The 20,611-nt window shown below is 39.8% G+C and overlaps 1 protein-coding gene across 1 annotated transcript in view; it reads left to right on the top strand.

Moving 5' to 3' along the window:
* Positions 1 to 20,075, top strand: part of myrfl (myelin regulatory factor like) — a 71,336-nt gene extending 51,261 nt beyond the window's left edge. The window contains exons 18-26 of the mRNA XM_073059672.1: positions 1,324 to 1,398; positions 2,766 to 2,830; positions 2,916 to 3,110; positions 4,516 to 4,566; positions 12,804 to 12,891; positions 16,295 to 16,369; positions 17,099 to 17,207; positions 19,469 to 19,543; positions 19,675 to 20,075. Of these exons, the coding sequence (XP_072915773.1) occupies positions 1,324 to 1,398; positions 2,766 to 2,830; positions 2,916 to 3,110; positions 4,516 to 4,566; positions 12,804 to 12,891; positions 16,295 to 16,369; positions 17,099 to 17,207; positions 19,469 to 19,543; positions 19,675 to 19,761 (820 nt within the window). The 3' untranslated portion in view covers positions 19,762 to 20,075. The remainder of the gene's footprint in view (positions 1 to 1,323; positions 1,399 to 2,765; positions 2,831 to 2,915; positions 3,111 to 4,515; positions 4,567 to 12,803; positions 12,892 to 16,294; positions 16,370 to 17,098; positions 17,208 to 19,468; positions 19,544 to 19,674) is intronic.
* The last annotated feature ends 536 nt before the right edge of the window (positions 20,076 to 20,611 follow it).

The raw sequence follows: 20,611 nt of genomic DNA, 5'->3' as shown, positions 1-20,611 counted from the left end.
AACTCAGAGGCAGAATTTGTGCTGTAATTTCCATTACTCTGTCCCAAATCTGAATCTTGTTTCTTGTCAAACACAACTACTAATATGAAACCTATGAAATATTGAAATGCCTAGGTAGAGTAGACGTGGAGAGGCTGTTTCCTATAGTGAGAGAGTCTAGGACCAGAGGGCACAGACTCAGAATAGAGGTGAGGAGGAATTTCTTTATCCAGAGGTTCTTGTAGCTGGGGAATTCGTTGCCACAAACAGCTGTGGAGGTCAAGTCATTGGGTGTATTTAAAATAGAGGTTGATAGGTTGTTGATTAGTAAGGGTGTCAAAGATTGCAGGGAGGAGGCTGAAGGATGGGGTTGAGAGGGGTAATCAATCAGCCATGATGGAATGGCAGAGCAGACTCAATGGGCTGAATGATTTAATTCTGCTCCTATGTCTTATGGTCTAAAAATGTCACAAAATTTTTATTAGTACATTTTTCATGGTATAATCCACCAACTTTATGATCTCATCTGCCTCAGTACAATAGCAATGAGAATTGTAGCAAGGATTTTTTTACAAAAATTTTTCCTCCCCCTCCCCTCTTATATTCCTCACTCTGCTCTCTTACCTTTTCTCACCTGCCTATCACCCTCCCCTGGATTCCTCTCTCCTCTCTCCTCTCTCCTCTCCTGTCAGGTTCCTCCTTCTCCAGCCCTTTACCATTCCTACCTTCCTGGCTTCACTATCAGCTTCTAGTTATCCTCCTTCCCCTTCCCCACCTTTATATTCTGGCGTCTTCTCCCTTCTTTTCCTGGCCTGAAACATCGACTGTTTATTCATTTCCATAGGTGCTGCCTGACCTGCTGAGTTCCACCAGCATTTTGTGTGTGTTACTTTTATTTTACAAAACGTGTTTTAGTTTGTTATGAATTTGCAAGTTGGTGCATATAAACGAAGACTTGATTTATTATTAATCTATTATTAATTATTTGCTTTTTGAGTTAGTGATTTAGATGCATATCATATTATTACTGAGTTAAGTATTGTATGTAATGAGTTTTTGCTACAACAAGTGTATGGGACAATGGAAAAAATGTTGAATTTCCCCATGGGGATGAATAAAGTATCTATCTATCTATCTATTATTTACCAAATCTGGGATCGGTTAATAACTCCAGAGTAACAGGGTTTCTAATTAGAACATTTAATTACTGAATAAATTAAATTAGTTGAAACCTTAAGTTGGTTTAATCCAAAATCATTCCTTCTAAGGAATGACTGTGGCTTTGTATATTGTGTTTGTCAAGGGTTCAGTACGTGACAAGTAACAGTTTATTTTGTATGACAGTATTATTTTGATTTTGGCTCTCTATGTGCTGACTTTAACTGAAGAGAAAAATGACATCAAAATTATCAACAGCAGGTAAATATTTTCCCTATAATTGTCTACTCTTGATGGTATTTAAACTCCTCCAATACTCTGTGCTAGAGTGGTGTAGTGGCACCAGCACGGGACTCTGAGCCCAATGGTCCCAGGTTCACATCTGGCTGGCTCCTTGCACAGTTTCCATCCCTGCTGGGTTGAGCATTGAGCTAGCAACTCGGACCCATAAAGAACAGACACATGCTAAAAAAAAGTCAAGTTTATTGTCATTTCGACCATAAACTGCTGGTACAGTACACAGTAAAAATGAAACAACGTTCCTCCAGGACCCTGGTGCTACTTGAAACAGCACAAAACTACACTAGACTATGTGAGACAGCACAAGGCTACACTAGACTATGTGAGACAGCAGAAGGCTACACTAGACTATGTGAGACAGCACAAGGCTACACTAGACTACGTAAAACAACATAAAAACTGCACTAGACTACAGACCTGCACAGGGCTACACAAAGTGCACAAAACAGTACAGGGCAGTGCAATAATTAATAAACAAGACAATAGGCACAGTAGAGGACAAATCACAATATAATAATAAATGATGTCGATGTCAGTCTAGACTCTGAGTATTGAGGAGTCTGAAGCAACAAGGTTGCCACAGGGTGTGGAGAGGAACGAAACAATACTCTGTATAGCTGTTTCTAATGGAATGAAAGGCAACGCTTTTGCTTATTCCACGTTTTATGCTTAAGAAGTGCAATAACTGTAATTTGTTTAAATAAAAGAGAAAGTTTACAAGGATGTTGCCAGGACTGATTTATAGGGAAAGGTTGAATAGATGAGGACTTTATTCCCTGTAGGAGAATGAGGGGAGATTTGATAGGGGTATACAAAATTGAGGGATATAGATGGGGTAAATGTAATCCGTCTTTTTCCACTGAGGTTGGGTGAGACTAGAACATAGGTTAACATAAGTCATAGGTTAAGAGTGAAAGGTGAAATGTTTGAGGGAAATTATTTCAATGTTTAAGAGAAGTTTGGACAAGTACGTGGATGGAAGGGGTATGGAGGGCTGTGGTCTCAGTGCAGGTCAATGGGAGTAGGCAGTTTCAATGGTTCAGCACGGACTAGATGGGCTGAAGTGCTGTGCTTGTTTATGACTCTATGGGGAACTACTTCACTCAGAGAGGGGTGAGAATGGTTGACCCGAGATCAATGTCAACAATTCAGATAATTTGGGATAAGTACATGTATGGGAGAGTTATGGAGGGCTATGGTCCAGGTGCAGGTCAGTGGGACTAGTTAGAACAATAGTTTGGCACAGACGAGAGGGGCCGAAGGGCCTGTTTCTGCACTGTAATGCTCCATGACTGTACAATGCTATAACATTTATTTTCACATTGCAGCTATAGTTCAGGAGTAATGAGCACAACTGGACAAACTACCATTATTCCACACACAACATTGTCAGGTAGATAACTTCACTGAAAGCATTTAAAATGTTACATACGGAAACTCCATTGTGACAAGCCATTTGTATTCATTTTATTCCTTAGTGAAGAACACAAGTCCATTTTATACAACGTTAAAAACGGAAACTTCTTGGCCTGAAGTAACCTTTTGTGGTGTCTTACCTTGTGACACCGTGCATTGCTGTGATGGTCGGTCTCCAGTCAAAGGCATTCCCTTCCATCGTACTCAGAAGATAATCACTAAGGATCATCATAGGATGCGAAACCTTTCAGAGCCAGGCAAGTTTTATTCCACAGTAATGAATTTAAAAGAGAGGAAGATTTTATATTACTGAAATATTTATGCTGATTTCTCTGCCAAGCAAGCTAATACCTAGCGCTAGCTAAATACCTGAGTACAGGGCGACATGATAGCGTAGCGTTAGCACAATATTTTAGAGTACAGGCGACCTGGGTTCAATTCCCACCACTGCCTGTAAGGAGTTTGTAAGTTCTCCCGGTGACCACGTGGTTTTCCTCTGGGTGCTCTGGTTTCATCTCACATTCCAAAAAAGTACCAGTTGGGAGGATAATTGGTGATTGTAAATTGTCCTGTGATTATGCTAAGGTTAAATCAGGGCATTGCTGGGTGCTGTGGCTCGAAGTGATGGAAGGGCCTATTCTGCACTATTTCACAATAAATAAATAAATTTGTAATTCATTGCTTTTTACCCATAGTTTTTAAATTGCTGTGGCTGCTCTGGGCTTCATGTCTATGGCGACTTTGCTACTCATTTTCATTCTGAATGCTATTTGTTTACTTTTATTGTTTGCCTGATTTGTTTTATTTTCTCTCTGCAGTCTTCTTTTTTATGGTTTCTTCATTTTGTGGCTGCCTGTAAGCAGACAAATCTCAATGTTGGATAATGTATGCATACTTTGATAATAAATGTACTTTGAACTTTGAAATTGTTATGTAATAAATTTTAAAGGGCAATTGTTACAAAGATGCACGTGCTGAGTAAAGGGTTCTTCATTCTTGCTATTAGGAAAGGATGGAAGTCAACATGTTCAATTGTGTGTGGATTAACTGGTGCAAGTCACTCACGCCAGTGAATTCAGATACAATTAGGAAAGTGTTACTGCATTACTGTTCACGTTGCCTTGGGATATTAAGAGCAGAAACTGCATAAACATGCATTTTGCAATGTGCTAACACTATGCAATAAAAGGAATTGGAAAAATGATCTCAAATGGAAGTTCTGCAGTTTGTCTTTGCAACTCGGGCCTATTTCCCTTCCCTGCTAATCCTCTGGCACCAACTCCTCAAAGCCTTTCCCATCCAGTCGAGAGGGAAATGATAATGGATTTTTCTGCAAAGCCAGGATTATTTGTATGTCAGTATATCCTATGCCCTTTTGTGCCATTTATCTAGTAATAACGTATGGATAAATTCCTCTTTTCAATTGTTTGATCTGATTGACAAATCTCTAGATTTTGATCCTATTTCTCACTGTCTGGTGTCCAGTCAGTTTGCAGTTGTTTGAAGCTGGCTCTAGAGAAGTGCATTTTAGTTTTCTCTTGGGACGAGTCCTACTTATGATTCCAATTTATTACTTAAATGCAACTAAATGATGAACATGCTTGAAATGTGAATGTCATGAATACACGGTAGAAGTGACACATTACTAAATTTATCTTTCAGGATCAGGGACAAGTCCATTTACAAATAAAAGAGAAAGGAAGCAGGATGATTGTAAGTGAACACTATAGCCTTCTTTTATGTCTTCAATAGCAAACTGTATTGATATTTAAAAGGCATTATAGAAGTCCAGTAGCATGTTAAAGTAAAATTTAAAATGTATAGGCTAACATACTTCAGGTATTTTTAGAGTACTGTATCAGAATGGAAGAATGTTGTGTTTATTTCCCAGTTACTGAGGTTGGGTAACTAACATACAATGAATCACCTGTGGAATATACAGTCTCACCAACATTTATGAGTGCCCAGAGGAAACCAACCACTTCAGGATCTTAAACAATACTGATTACCATTAGCAATCTGCAAATGAACAGTTTGCTCGTTATGTGCTGTGTTGTATGATGTAGGCGATCATGGACTTGACATAGCATTAACAATGATCTTTCAAGAATCGATAGATTCTGGCATTGTACCGGATGATTGGAAAATTGCAAATGTCACTTTGCTATTTAAGAAGGTGGGAGACAGCAGAAAGGAAACTATAGACCTATTAGCCTGACATTGATTGTTAGGGACGAGATTACAGACTACCTGGAGGCACATGACAAGATCGGCCAAAGCCAGCATGGTCTCCTGAAAGGAAAATCCTGCCTGACTAACCTACTGCAATTTTTTGAGGAAATTATAAGCAAGGTAGACAAAGGAGATGCAGTAGACGTTGTGTACTTGGATTTTCAGAAGGCCTTTGACAAGGTGCCGCACATGAGGCTGCTTAGCAAGATAAGAGTTACAGGGCAGTTACTAGCATGAGTGGAGCATTGGCTGATTGGCAGAAAACAGAGAGTGGGAATAAAGGGATCCTATTCTGGTTGGCTGCCGGTTACCAGTGGAGTTCCACAGGGGTCAGTGTTGGGACTGCTGCTTTTTAAGATGTATCTCAATGATTTGAACTATGGAATTAATTGATTTGTGGCTAAATTTGCCAATGATACAAAGATAGGTGGAGGAGCAAGTAGTGTTGAGGAAACAGAGAGCCTGCAGAGAGACTTAGATAGGGGAATGGGCAAAGAAGTGGCAAATGAAATACAATGTTGGAGAGTGTATGGTCATGCACTTTGGTGGAAGAAATAAATGGGCAGACTGTTATTTAGATGGGGAGAGAATTCAAAATTCAGAGATGCAAAGGGAATTAGGAGTCCTCGTGCAGGATACCCTAAAGGTTAACCTCCAGGTTGAGTCGGTGGTAAAGAAAGCAAATGCAATGTTGGCATTAATTTCTAAAGGTATAGAAAATAAGAGCAGGGATGTGATGTTGAGGCTCTATAAGGCACTTGTGAGACCACACTTGGAGTATTGTGTGCAGTTTTTGGGCTCCTTATTTTAGAAAGGATATTTTGATATTGGAGAGGGTTCAGAGAAGATTGACAAGAATGATTCCAGGAATAAAAGGGTTACCATATGAGGAACATCTGGCAGCTCTTGGGCTGTATTCCCTGGAGTTCAGGAGAATGAGGGGGGATCTCAAAGAAACATTCTGAATGTTATAAGGCCTGAACAGATTAGATATGGCAAAGTTATTCCCCATGGTAGGGGATTCTAGGACAAGAGGGCACAACTTCAGGATTGAAGGACATCCATTTAAAACAGAGATGCAGAGAAATTACTTTAGTTATAGGGTGGTAAATATATGGAATTTGTTGCCATGAGCAGCTGTGGAGGTCAAGTCATTGGGTGCGTTTAAGGCAGAGATAGATAGGTTCTTGATTAGCCAGGGCATCAAAGGGTATGGGGAGAGGACAGAGGAGTGGGGATGACTGGAAGAATTGGATCAGTCCATGATTGAATGGCAGAGCAGACTCAATGGGCTGAATGGCCTATCTTCCGCTCCTATGTCTTATGGTCTTATGATTGTTTTTGGCAAATTTTTCTACAGATATGGTTTGCCATTGCCTTTTTCTGGGTAGTGCCTTTACAAGATGGATGCCCCCAGCCGTTATCAATACTCTTCAGAGATTGTCTGCCTGGCATCTCTGGTCTCATAACCAGGACTTGTGATATGCACCAGCTGCTCATTCATACGACCATACACCACCTGCTCCCATGGCTTCACATGAGCCTAAATGGGGGTGGCAGGGGGAGGCGCTAAGCAGGTGCTACACCTTGCCCAAGGGCGACCTGAAGGCTAGCGGAGGGAAGGAGTGCTTTACACCTCCTTTGGTAGGGACGTATTTCCACCCTGTCACCCATAAAAATGAACCGTGAACAAACAAAATGAATTGCTTACATTGCAAAACTGTTATTTATAGCTGCCATTAGCTGTAGTGACAGGATGTGCACAGGAGGAAATAAAATCACATTTTATGAAGTAAAAATGCTCAATTCCAGTTAGTAAGTAGAAATGATTTAGTAATGAATTTAAAAAGAATTCAAATCAGGTTAAAATATAACAGGATTAACCTTGCCTGAAGGTTTGTGTGCTGTAAAACTGCTTTTGGCACACGTGGGAAGTGTATGCTCCTTAAGCACAATGGTGAAGTTGATGTTTCAGAGTTTGGGGAGGTGGAAAGTTGTAGCATGACACTGGCCATTGACAGAGAGTTCACAAGAGGAGTGCTTAAAAGGACGGGATCCAATGGAATCTTCCTGAAAAGGAGAATTTGAGGAGATGGGTTTATACATTTGCTATAGGTGACGTAGGTAGAGGGTAACACAGAGGAGATGGCTTGAATAACAAGGAACTGTGAAGCAACTAACATACCACGGTTTATACAGAAGGTAAAATGGGTGAGTGGTCAGTGGTGTGTGTTCTACAGCAAGCGAGGGTGGGCAGCAACTGGGTTCTCTGGATGTGATTCTAGTACCAAACAATCTCAAAGGTTTATTTAATATCAGAGCATGTATGCAGAATGCAACCTGAAACTCGTACTCTTCACAGACATCCCCGAAACAACAAACCCCATAGAATGAATGATAGAAACACCGAAACCCAGAAGCCCCCTCCCCCAACCCACCTTTCGCACACGCAGCCCAAAAGCTGTTCTCCCAGTTTAAGATAACTTGGAAAAAGAACTCAAAGCAGAAAAGTGGGTTTCTGATGGGAGTCCCCATAACACACACAATTATTTCAAGGACATATGTTCCAGATTAAAGGGAAAGATCTCTGAAATGCCCTCGGTACCAGTACCAGACGGGGAGACATACGTTAGCACTGACATAAAGGGGGTATTTGTGGAGGGGTACATCATAGGATCAGAGACTGTTGTTTATTGAACTGTCCTTTACCCTGATGAGAGATACAACCTTGTGAGCATGAAAGATTTAAACTGGCAACGAATCAGCAAAGGTTAATGCAAGAGTGGTAGTGGTGAGGTCACTGGGTTATCCAATGAATATTCTGTACAAAAGTAACTGTCGTGCTAAGTAGTAAAACAAGGGAGTATGAAGCACAAATTTATTTTATTTGCTTAGCACTGATATATGGAGATTTTACAGCTGAGTAGGATTAAATTGGGTGCCAGGGTAGTGTAGTGGTTAGTGTTACACTATTACAGCTCAGGGCATCAGAGTTCAGAGTTTGATTCCGATGACATTTGTAAGGAGTTTGTACATTCCTCCCTGAGGAAAGGGTGGGTTTTGCCCAGCTCCTCCGGTTTCCTCCCACAGTCCAAAGGCGTACCAGTTAGTAGGTTAATTGGTCATAGTAAATTGTCCTGTGATTAGGCTGGGGTTAGGTCAGGAGTTGCAGAGCAGCACAGCTGGAAGGGCTGGAATGGCTATTCTGTGCTGTATCTCTGAATAAATGAAATACAAGTGTCAAATACCCATGCCTAACTTTTCTGAAGAAGCAGTTACAGTCAGGTGATGTTGTAGGAGAAAGGAGGTTTGCAATTAAGTTCCATCCAGCAGAAGTTGAATTAATGGTCAGCAAAGAAATGTTTGGTGAGATTTGGCTGCAGACCTTTGTGAAGTCATGAGTTATGCAGGGGTACAAACAGGACAAAGTAAAGCAGAGTGAATGTGGAGGAAAGAGGAAACTGAATTTTCACATGGACATAGAACTGTACAGAATTGGAAAAAGCTGCAGAAAGTTGTGAACTCACCCAGCTCCACCATGGGCACCAGCCTCCCCAGCATCCAGGCCATCTTCAAAAGATGATGCCTCCTCAAGGAGATGACCTCCATCATTAAGGACCCCCATCACCCAGGACATGCCCTCTTCACATTGCTACCATCAAGGAGGAGGTACAGAAGCCTGAAGGCACCACATACAACAAATCAGGAACAGCTTCTTCCCCTCTGCTATCCAACTTCTGAATAGACAATAAGCCTATGAACACCACCTCACCTCTTACTGTAATTCACAGTTTTTTCCTCTGTTATGTATTGCTTTGTATTGCTGCCGTAAAGTTAACAAATTTCACGATACATGCCGGTGATATCTGATTGATTCTTCCCCTCTGCCATCAGTTTTCTGAATGGCCAATGAATTCATGAACACTACCCCAGTATTTATTTCCTCTCTCTTTTTGCACTTCTTATTTAATTTATTTTTTTATTTTTATACGTATGCTACTTATTGTAATTGATGCTTTTTATTCTTTCTGTACTGCAATGCACCGCTGCTGCAAATCAACAAATTTCATGATAAATGCCAGTGATATTAAACCTGATTCTGAGACTTAGGATATCTCAGATCATGAACAAGTGAATTTCTAGGACATGAATGGAACATTTACGATGGACAGAATCCAGAAGCAGAAAAGAATGAGGACTTGCTGCGCATAGCACTGAGTAGTTAACTTGAAATCATTAACGAATTGATAGTAATGGAATCTCTTGTGACCATGTGACATTTAACAATCGCCTTTGATAAGGAGAAGGGATGGTCACAGTCTAGGGGTTTTAAATTTAACTTCGGCAGACTTTATGCATTTGCTAGATGAATTCACAAACTGAGCTGAGCTGCTAGTGACCAAACCATACGGCAAGCAGTGGGAGGCATTCAAAGTGTTATGCTTTGTAGTTTCACGGTAGCTTGTAAATGGAGTCACTTGCAAGGACTCCTCATCTCATATTCTTGATATTGCTTATTTTATTATTATTATTATTATTTCTTCTTTTTGTATTTGCGCAGGTTATTGTGTTCTGCACTCTGATTGAGTGCCATAGTTGGGTGGTCTTTCTTTGATTTTGTTATAGATTTGATGAATATGCCTCAAGAAAATGAATCTCAGGGTTGTATATGGTGACATATATGTATTTTGATAATAAATCTTTGATATTAAATTTACTTTGAACTTTCTGAACTTTCAAAACATTAAACTAATTCAAAGGAAGACACAGGAGTCTAATTTTGTGTTTACTTTAATTGTGCACATATCACATGTAGTGTGATGATGTTTGCAATTTGCATATTTATACATATAACCCGTGGTGAAATATTTAAACAAACAAGACTGCTTAATCAACCTAAGTAAATAAATACATAAATACACACACACACACAATTACTCAATATTGCTGAAATATTAAATACATGGGGTGGTAGGATGGAGATATAGCCCTACAAAGGAGGTGTAAAGTGCTCCTTCCCTCTGTTAGCCTGCAGGTCACCCTTGGGCAAGGTGTAGCACCTGCTTAGCATCTCCCTCTCTGATCAGAGTCATGTGAAGCCAGGGGAGCAGGTGGTGGATGATCTTATGAGCAGCCGGTGCACATCACAAGTCCTGGTTATGCGACCACTGACTCCAGGCAGACAATCTCTGAAGAGTATTGATAATGGCTGGGGTCACCTGTCTTGTAAAGACACTGCCCAGAAGAAGACAATGGCAAACCACTTCTGTGGAAAAATTTGCCAAGGAGAATCTTGGTCAAAAACCACGATCACCCATGTCATACGACACGGCACATAACGAACGAATGATCAAAGCCTCAATATTTAGTACAGAAGTCAAAAGTTTCATTTGTAAGAATAAGGTAAGTGGACCATCAAAATAAAGTAAAAGTTTATGAAAACGCACAGTAAATATTAACACATAATAAGAAATAATAGCTTGGAAGAGTAGTCAAATTTAACAACTAAAACCTTTTTATAAACACATTAAAAGCAGCGGTAAGGAGTAATGTCAATTGATTAAAGACAACTAATGTAATGAAGTGACATGAAATGATAACGTGAAGTGCTGTATCAGCCAATCCCCTGTAGAGTGGATACAGTGGATTACAGAAACATCGATGAACTCATCATCGAGTGTGCACGTGATGCAGCAAAGGGAAAGTCATCGGGATCCTGCACAGCCAAGAACTCTTTTGTCACCTGGGGTACCTGGAATGTGAGAAGCCAACCAACAGCATCACCAGTAGACATTAAAATGGAATCCTTGAGAAGAAACGAATGTCCAAGGAACACGTGGAGGAGAGACGTGGAGGTTGAAGTTAGACGATGGGGACACTCCTGGCCCACCCTCGAGAAACAGGCTCAGAACAGAGGATGATGGAGATGGGAGATTGTTGATGATGATCAGGAGCAATGCAGAGTGAAAATGGAGTTCATGATTTAACTCAAAAATGCCCGTAAACTGTGTTCTCTTTCCACAGTTGTTGTCTGAGCAGACATGCTGTTTCAATGTTTTCCTTTTATTTAGGATTTGTGGCGTCCAAATTATTTTACTTCAAAATTATGTCTGAGATGTACTTTAACCAACAAATGTTGGGTAAGAGTGCTTGAACAAAGCTACCTATCAATACAAAATCAAGAATTCATATGCAATCATGGCTCTGATTAGATTGATACAATGGTTGTACTTTAAATCTTTAAAAAATGCATTTTGTTGCACATCTCATTCAGAAAAAATATCTCACTGAGTTTGAAATAAAGATGATGGGAGCAACAACTTGTCCTCCAAAATCTCCATCAGCACGTCTGCACCACAAGGCTGTGAGCTTAGCCCCCTGATCTTCTTGCTGTTCTCTTAGGACAGTGCGGCTCAGAATAGCTCCAATGCCATATTTAAGTTTGCTGTTGTTGGCTGAATCTAAGGTGGTGATGAATTGGCATGTACGAGAGAGACTGAAAATGTAGCCGAGTGGTACCACAACAACAACCTCTCACTCAATGTCAACAAGAACAAGGAGCTGATTATTGAATTCAGGAGGAGGAAACCAGAGGCCGATGAGCCAGTCCTTGGCGGGGGACCAGAGGTGGAGAGGGTCGGCAACGTACAATCCCAGAGGATCTGTCTGGGGCCCAGCAAGTAACCGTAATTAGAAAGAAACACACCAACACCTCTACTTCCTTGGAAGTTTGCGAAGGTTCGGCATGACGTATAAAATTTCAATGTGCTTCTCTAGATGTGTAGTGGAGAGCATATTGACTGGTTGTATCATGGTCTGTTATGGAAACACCAATGCACTTGAACAGACAATCCTACAAAAAGTAATGGATACGGTGCAGTCCATCATGGGAAGAAATCTTTCCAACCATTGAGCTCATCTACATGGAGCACTGTTGCAGGAAAACAGCGTCTATCATTAAGGACCCCCACCATCCAGGCCACACTCTCTTCTTGCTCCTGTCATCAGGAAGGAGGAGCCTCGGGACTCACACCAACAGGTTCAGGAACAGTCATTATCCCTCAACCATCAACTCTTGAACCGGAGGAGATAACTTCACTTGCCCTATCACTGAACTGTTGCCACAAAAACTGGATTCACTTTCAAGGACATTTCATCTCATGTTCTTGATATTTATGCTTATTTGTTTTGTTATTATCATTTTTGTTTTGTGTATCTGCACAGTTTGTTGTCCTTTGCACATTGGTTATTTGTCTGTCCGGTTGGGTGAGGTCTTTCATTGATTCTATTGTGTTTCTTGGCCCACAAGAAAACACATCTGGGGTTGGATATGGTGACAGGCAGGTACTTTGACAATAAATTTACTTTAAACTTTGAGGAGCTTACATTCCTTGCAGACTCAAGTGATACTACAATCACACAGACAGTGAGCAAGACAGGTTTGAAGGACTCAGAGTCCTATTCATTTCAATTTAAAAACAAATCAGTGTCATTCATTAATTGTAATCTTATACCTAGGCAAATTTCTGTTGGTATTTATCCCAAAACTTGATATTAACCCTGCATGGTTCAATGATTGCTACATAATATGTCTGAAATAATATGTATTGGGTAGTTTGACAGTACGCCTTATAACAGAAATGCTAAGTTAGAATTTTGATGATATTATTTACTAATTAAACTTTCAATGATTTTGAAATTTCTAAATATATTAACAGGGTTCGATACATCTGTTAGATCAATACAGATCCTGGAAAGCCAGCAAATTATTGATCAGCAATTCTGTACAAAAGGAGTTCACTGTGGGTTAGTGACTTTAAACTTTTACTCAAACATAGATAAAAGTACTTTTGGAAAAAGCAGTATTATGATCGTCTTAATTTGTGTTTCTTTTAAATATTTTATCTAAGAGATAGCTTAATGAGATACACCTTCCTCCAGCACAGCTCTGAATGATCTGTTGAGTTCCTCTTCCATTTATCCTTTTATTAGATTCTGTTCATTTATTTTTTTTTATTTTAAAGTTTGTAGAAGGCCTTTCCCCCTCCTGTTTATTTTCTTTATATTTTGTTCATACAACTATATCAAAAGCAGGTAAATGATAGCAATATTATTGTTCAAGACCTGTTCATAGGTTTATTAAATTAATTCATGGCATAGATTGTCATTCTGGGGCTGGCCGGTACAGTTGTCTATCTAACCAAATGATAGAACGAGGGCAACGTTGTGCTGAACCAATTCAATTAGTAATCAAATGGCCAACGAAACGAATCTGCCTACACAGTGACCGTATCCTTCCATTTCCCTCACATTCATGTGACTATCTAAATGAATCTGACTTCACCACCACACCAGGCAGCACAATCCAGACGCCCACCGCCCTCTGTGAGGAAAAAGAATCTTGCCCCTCACTTCTCCTTTGAAATTATCCTCTTACCTAATGTGCATGCCCTCCGGCATTAGACATTTCAACCATGAAAAAAGGATACTGTCCGTCTATATCTCTCGTAATCTTATAAGAGGGCCTCAGTTGGTCGGGGTCGTCCATGAATGAGGCGTCCTAGCTATCTAGGTACAGAAGGCAGGGCTGTACAATATAGAGAGCAAGCTGTTGCCCATGTAGCAAGCTCCCCCTCTCCATGCAGCTGATGAATCCAAAGTAACGGCAGAGGCCGATACAGCTTGGCACCAGTGACATTGCAGGAGTTGTCAGTCAGCGTTGAACTCAACATAGGACTGCCTTAGGGACCCGAGCTCTGTATTTTTCCTCGGGGTTTACTCCCTTCCCAATGATTGGGTATAGCTACAAAGCAGCAGAGGTTTGAGATCAGAGTTTTCCTTCTCCTACTAGATGAGCTGCCAACCACAGCTGACAAGCCCCATCTGTCCAGAGCGACTGGTTTTAAGACACCAGTAACCCAACTTTGCCCTTTCTCCTGTCAGTACAACTGGTTCAGCCTGGCTTAGTAGCTAAGTCGCACGTGAAGCCCAGGAGCTGGACTTGGTTGTCAGAGGCTCTTTGAGGTACATACCATTGGGAGCATTTAATAAGTAGTGGGAGCTTATCCCTAGTACATTCCACTTCCCCACATCCCCTGGCTAAGGAACCCAGACTTTGCTTACAAAGTCAGTTGCAGATTTTCTAATCTTATAAACCTCTATCAGATCTCCCCTCAGCCTCCACCACTCCAGAGAAAACAACCCAAGTTTGTCCAACCTTTCATGATAGCTCACACCCTCTAATCCAGGCAGCATCCTGGTAAACCTCTTCTGCATCCTCTCCAAAGCCTCAACAATCTTCCCATATTGGGACAACCAGAATTGAATGCAATACTCCGTGTGTGGCCTAACTACAGATTTATAAAGCAGCAAAGCAAACTAACTTCCGCGCTTTTGAACTCAGTGCCTTGACAAATAACTGGAAGCTTGCTAGAAGCCTTCTCAACCATTCTACCAACCTGTGTAGCCACTTTCAAAGAACTATGAACTTGGACCCCAGGATCCCTCTGCTCCTCAACACTGTTAAGGGTCTTGCTCTTAACAGTGTATTGTCCTTTACATTTGACTAGGCAAGGTGCAGTGCTTCACATTTGGCCAGGTCAACTCCATCTGCCATTTCTCTGCCAATCTCTGTGACTGATCTACACCCTCTGTACTCTTTGCCAGTCTTCTTTGCTATCCACAGCATCGCTGATCTTTGAATCATCTGCAAACTTACTAACCCACCCATCTACATTTTCATCCACGTCATTTATATACATCACAAGCAGCAGAGTGCAGATCCCTGCAGAACACCACTAATCACAGACCTCCAACTAGAATAAGTCCCTTCAACTACTATTCTCTGTCTTCTATGGACAAGCCAGTTCTGAATCCAGACGGCCAATTCACTTGCATCCCATGCCTCTTAATCTTCTGGATGAGCCTCCCATAAAGGACCATTTTACTAAACACTGCAAACATTTTACTAAAATCCATGTAGACAATGTACACAGCTCTACCTTATCAATCACCCTCATCACCTCATCAAAAACCTCAATTGAGTTAGTAACACTCGACTTGCCCTACACAAAGCCATGCTGGTGTTAGACATTTCAACCATGGGAAAAGAATACTGTCTATCTACTCTATCTATGCCCCTCATAATCTTGTATGAGGCCCTCAGTTGGTTGGGGTTGATTAAACCATGGTTATCCAAATGCTTATAATTCCTATGCTTATGAATTCTGTCCCGTATCTTCCCTATCACTGATGTGAGACTCAACAGTCTATTATTCCTATGATTATCCCTGCTTCCCTTCTTGAATAATGGAACAACATTCGCTAATCGCCAGTCCTCAAAGACCTCACCTGTAAATAGAAAGTACACAAAGATATTGGTGAAGGTCACTGCAATCTCTTCACTTGCCTCTCTCTGTAACCTGGTGTATATCCCATCAGGCCCTAGGGACTGAGCCACCTAAATGCTCTTTTACTTCAAAATGCCCTAGTATATTAATAATCTTGGCATTGATCTCCCTATTCTTCATTTTCTTCTCCTTGGTAACTACTGATGTAAAAGTGATGAAATTTTGCGCGATAAAGCGATGAGTGAGGCAAACCATTTAAGGGGAAAAAAGAGTTGTGTTTATAGAATGTAATTAGGAGAGGAGCAATTTTCAATTGTGAACGTGTATTTATCAAAGCCTTGTTTAACCAAGATTCATTTTCTTGTGGGCATACTCAATAAATCTATAGAATAATAATGACAGAATGCCCGATTTAGGCGTTCAACCAGAGAGCAGAATACAACAAACTTCGTAAATACGAAAAGAAAGAAATAATAATCATAAACAATTATGCACTTCCCTGCGGAAGCTTAAGCCTAGAAACTGAAATGTGTAACATCTGCTTTTTACATGAAAATCATACAAATCACTTGTTTATTACTACTGCACAAGGATGAATTTCTGAATGTTGATTTTCCAATTTTTTTTAACAACTAAAATTCCCAGGATCACAGAATTGTTACAGAACAAGGGACAATTTTGTCATCTCTTTGTAGGACAGTCAATACCACACTACCTACGGTACTCTGTCAGTTCCTTTCCTCTTGTTCCTTATATACTCTTATATTGATCCAAATAATGCAAAGTTCAGTAATTTCTTTTGTGCTTGAAATAGTACCCAGGTATTTTTCCTAAATAAAGTGTATTACTTTATTTTCCAGAAATGGTAACTATAACTACATAATCCCGATCAACAAATATACACCTTTGAATATGAGGATTACTTTAGAAATAAAGTGAGTACATTTTTATACTTTCCTTTTCTTCTCTTGGTAAACTTAACTCTCATAACACTAGACAACAATTTTTTTCAAAACTGCTGCTTCTTCAGAATTTTTTTTTATTTATGAAAATGTTTTGTTGATAATTTTCGTTTGTACTCAGTGTCTGAGGCTTCTCACTTGAAGTGTCCAACATTAATTAATCACAGTGATGGATTCCAGTGCCCTGAAACCATGTCTCCCTGACCACAATGTTCTAGTGAAACCATTTACCATGTTGGTCACTGACAGCACTAAGATGTACAGGGAAGAAATCTAAATGGGAATGCAGGAAATGAATCTTCAGTGACATGTTGCGCTTCATGGTTTTGTGTGCTTGAAGCATGTTGTCAACCAGCTGCACGTAGTTTGGTGCTCTGTAGTTGCCAAGAAAATCTTCAACAACATCCTTAAATGCCTTCCATGCAAATTCTCTGGTCCTACTAGAATTGTCCATCATTGATGACCTGTTTGATTTGTGGATCAACAAAAAATGGCTTCCTTAATCTTGGCATCAGTTATTTTGACTTGAATTATGAATTGAAATAACAAATATAGGTGATTTCAAAACAATGGTGTGTGATAGGGAAATTTCATAGTGATTTTCATGATCAGCAGTCTAAAATCCATAAAATACACCCAAAAAGTATTCAGGAAGCAAAATGTTTTGTTGTCCAGTGATATTAATCAGGTTTTTTTTTACAGCACAACAGAACCCATGCTTGTTTATAAATGCACAATACACTTTGGAAGAACTTGTGTGAACTCTGTAAGGATTGAATCTCAAAAAGATGCTTCACAAGAAATGTCACAGGTAAATCTTGATGTCAAGTACCATATTTTGCAGAGTGTACGTTTAAGTTTCAGAAATATTTGGGCCGAGACAACAAACAAATGAGCTTTCCAAAAAAAAAAACCCTGATGATTGATACTGCTCAGAACAAATTTTAATTCCATTTGTATAGAAGCTATGAAGGGACTTGCAGGTGAGGGCCTTGAATGGTACACTCCTGGAATTACTGTGTGTGCATTTAGCATGAGTATTTCTTCGAGCGAAACCGGCTCTGATCTGATCAGTAACACCCTGCAAAGTGCAAGTCCCCTGGTCGTATATCACATTGGATGTTTGGCCTAACTGAAGCCAGCAACAGAAATGCTATAATAATGACAACAGAAAATGTTGGATGCTCTCAGCACGTCAGGCAACGTTCTTAAATAAAGTTAATATTTAAATTTAAAGACCCATTGTCAGATGAACATTACAGAGGAGGTTGGGTGGGGGGCGGGGGGGATATGGATAGGACAAAGGAATATCTCTTACGAGGTGGGTAGAAGCTACAAATGAGGTTAACAGAGTCAACGAGAGAGAGAATCTGAATAAAAAGACATTAAGACAATGGAATAAGGGCAATTAGAGAGTATCGAAGTGAAAAAGCTGTAACGACATCCTGGTTAGCGTGACACTATTACAACTTGGGGCTTTGGAAATTTGGAGTTCAATCCCAGCGCAGTCTGTAATGACTCTGAGTATGTGCTCACCATGGAATGCATGGTATTTCCTCCACAGTACACAGATGTTCCAGGTAGAGCAGCTGGTCATTGTAAATTGTCCCGTGATTAGGTTAGGGTTAGATTGGGATTGTTGAGTGTTGCTGGGAGGCATGGATTGAAGGGCCAGAATGGCCTCTTCCATGCGGTATCTCTGACTAAAATAAAATAAATAGAAGTGACAAAATGTGGAGCAGTTAGCACAGTCCAGGCTGTGCTAATGAAGAAAAAACATCCGAGCCAAGATCACAGATGGCCAGGCCAGTTCGGAAAGAAACAGCAAGTGAGTTGCCTGAAGTCGTGAACTTCAATGTTAACTGTTTAAATCTTGCAGCGGTTCAAGTAGCATTTGTGAAAAGAGAAAATGTCAAAAACCTTTCAGCAGACCTGGAAAAGTGAGAAGACAATTTTGTACTTTGAAGAGAATTTGTGAACTGTTTTTATGATGATTTGATAGCTTCATTGTCATTATTCCCAATGTTAGCTTCTTATGCTAGATATGCTTAAGCAATAGAATTTTAATTTACCAGCTGCCATTGGGGGTTTTAAAGACCATAAGATATAGGAGCAGAATTAGGCCATTTGGCCATTGAGTCAGTTCTACCATTTCATCAAGGCTGATCCAATTTTCCTCTCAGCCAAAATCCTCTGCCTTCTTTCCATATCCTTTTATGCAGTGACCAATCAAGAATCTATCAACCTCTGCCTTAAGTAGACATAAAGACTTGCCCTCCACAGCTGCCTCTGGCAAAGAATTCTACAGATTCACCACTCTCTGGCTGAAGAAATTCCTCCTCATCTCCGTTCTAAAAAGATGCCCCTCTATTCTGAGGCTGTGTCCCCTGGCCTTAGACTCTCCCACCATAGGAAACATCCTCCCCACATCCACTCTTTCAAGGCCTTGCACCATTTGATAAGTTTCAATGAGGTCACCCATAATACTTCTGAATTTCAGCGAACACAGGCCCAAAGCCATCAAACACTTTTCATATGACTACCATTCAATCCTGGAATCATATTCGTGAACCTGCTTTGAACCCTCTTGGAATCTAGCACCAACCCCCAATCTACCTGCATACTGATGTCCCCCATGACCATTGTAGTATTGCCCTTTTGGCACACAGTTTCTATCTCCCATTGTAACTTTTTAGGCCAAACTCATCTTCCCAGATCAGTTGTCCAAGACTGGATTTTAATCCTGTGGGTTAACCACAATGTTACCACATACATAGCATGCAGTCCAGACTGCATTTGCAACAGCATAATTCTGGTTCTCCAGGAATGCATGTGAAATCCAAAGTTTTACAATTCTTCATTACTTTTCTAGTACCAAGAGTTAGCTGTTTGGTAGATCAGCCCAAGTTTGAAAGCAATGTTAACAAAAATTTTTAATTTAACACACACACCTTGCAAACAAGTAACTGCAGCAGTTAGTAAATTACAGTGCAAAATATTGAGTAAATTACTGCTTTTGGATTAAGAATATACAAAGAACCTGTCTCATTGAATTTCTAAATATCTCTGCAGGGTTATCAACATTTCTGGGTCTTGCCTGTTGCACATCTGCATGAGTGCAGGTACCACTTCCGTGTTGCCGCAGCAGTAAGTCAGATCATAACTAATATACAATTTCTAACCATCATATATTCTATACCACCACCTGGTAAAAAAAAACAGTGAATCTGAAATATAGTTTTGTCTGTTTTATTATTAAATCATTTTCCATTTTTCAGGATCTGGCGGATTGTGGAACAGATCAGAATCTTGCTGGGATATACTTCACTGATTATTACTTTTATTTTTATCGACGATGTAACTAACTCATTACAACCAAAACTACTTGTACCTTGAACCTTGATGTTGAGATTTCTGTGGTGCATATTGTAGCTTCATCAGTATATGCAAGTGTTAATCCATCATTTAATTCCTTGAAATGCAACATGTTACATGCCAGTTGTTGACCACTATCATCTCTGTTGTGTATTTGATATTTCAATAATATTTGTGTAATCTTGTATATATATTTTTTAATTAAGCATTCTTGTTCATTTAAATAATTACTTATGGGTTATACTTAAAATATGTTAAATGCATATGTCATCACACCATCACGAGTTACGTGTGTGCCTCACTTTAAGTAAATTTGAAGTTACACCCATATTTTGGATTCTCTGTATCTTTGAATTAGTTTAATGTTTTGAAGTTACAAGACATAACATTGATGATTAGGTATTTTTACAACAAATCCAAGATGGCCAAGATGGCTAAAGATGGCTAAAGATGGTTAAAGCTGAGCAAGACGTTCAAGCTAAAAAATTGCAACTTAGCATAGCCCAACACATGGAGAAACAGTCTTCAGAAAAGAAGACACAATCGAGTTTTTTTTTAAAGTCAGAAAACTGGAGAATTCAGGGTTCATAAAGAGTAAGTACTTGATGCTTTAAATTATTTTTAAAAATCAGAAATGGCTGGCCACTTTGTAAAAATTTATGAGTAATTTGCTCATATATACTGAACAATTGGAACAGTATTTTGAAGCAAATGAAATAGTCAATGAAAAGCGACTGCCAATTTTGCTAACTGCATTGGGTTTAGAAGCATATAGTTTGCTTTAAAATTTGACTCCTCCAACCAAACCATCCAAAATGACCTTAGCTACTATCATAAAAT

This window comes from Hemitrygon akajei, chromosome 10 (assembly GCF_048418815.1).
Source record: "Hemitrygon akajei chromosome 10, sHemAka1.3, whole genome shotgun sequence".
NCBI classification, from domain to species: domain Eukaryota; kingdom Metazoa; phylum Chordata; class Chondrichthyes; order Myliobatiformes; family Dasyatidae; genus Hemitrygon; species Hemitrygon akajei.
This window is presented reverse-complemented; position numbering and strand designations above follow the sequence as displayed.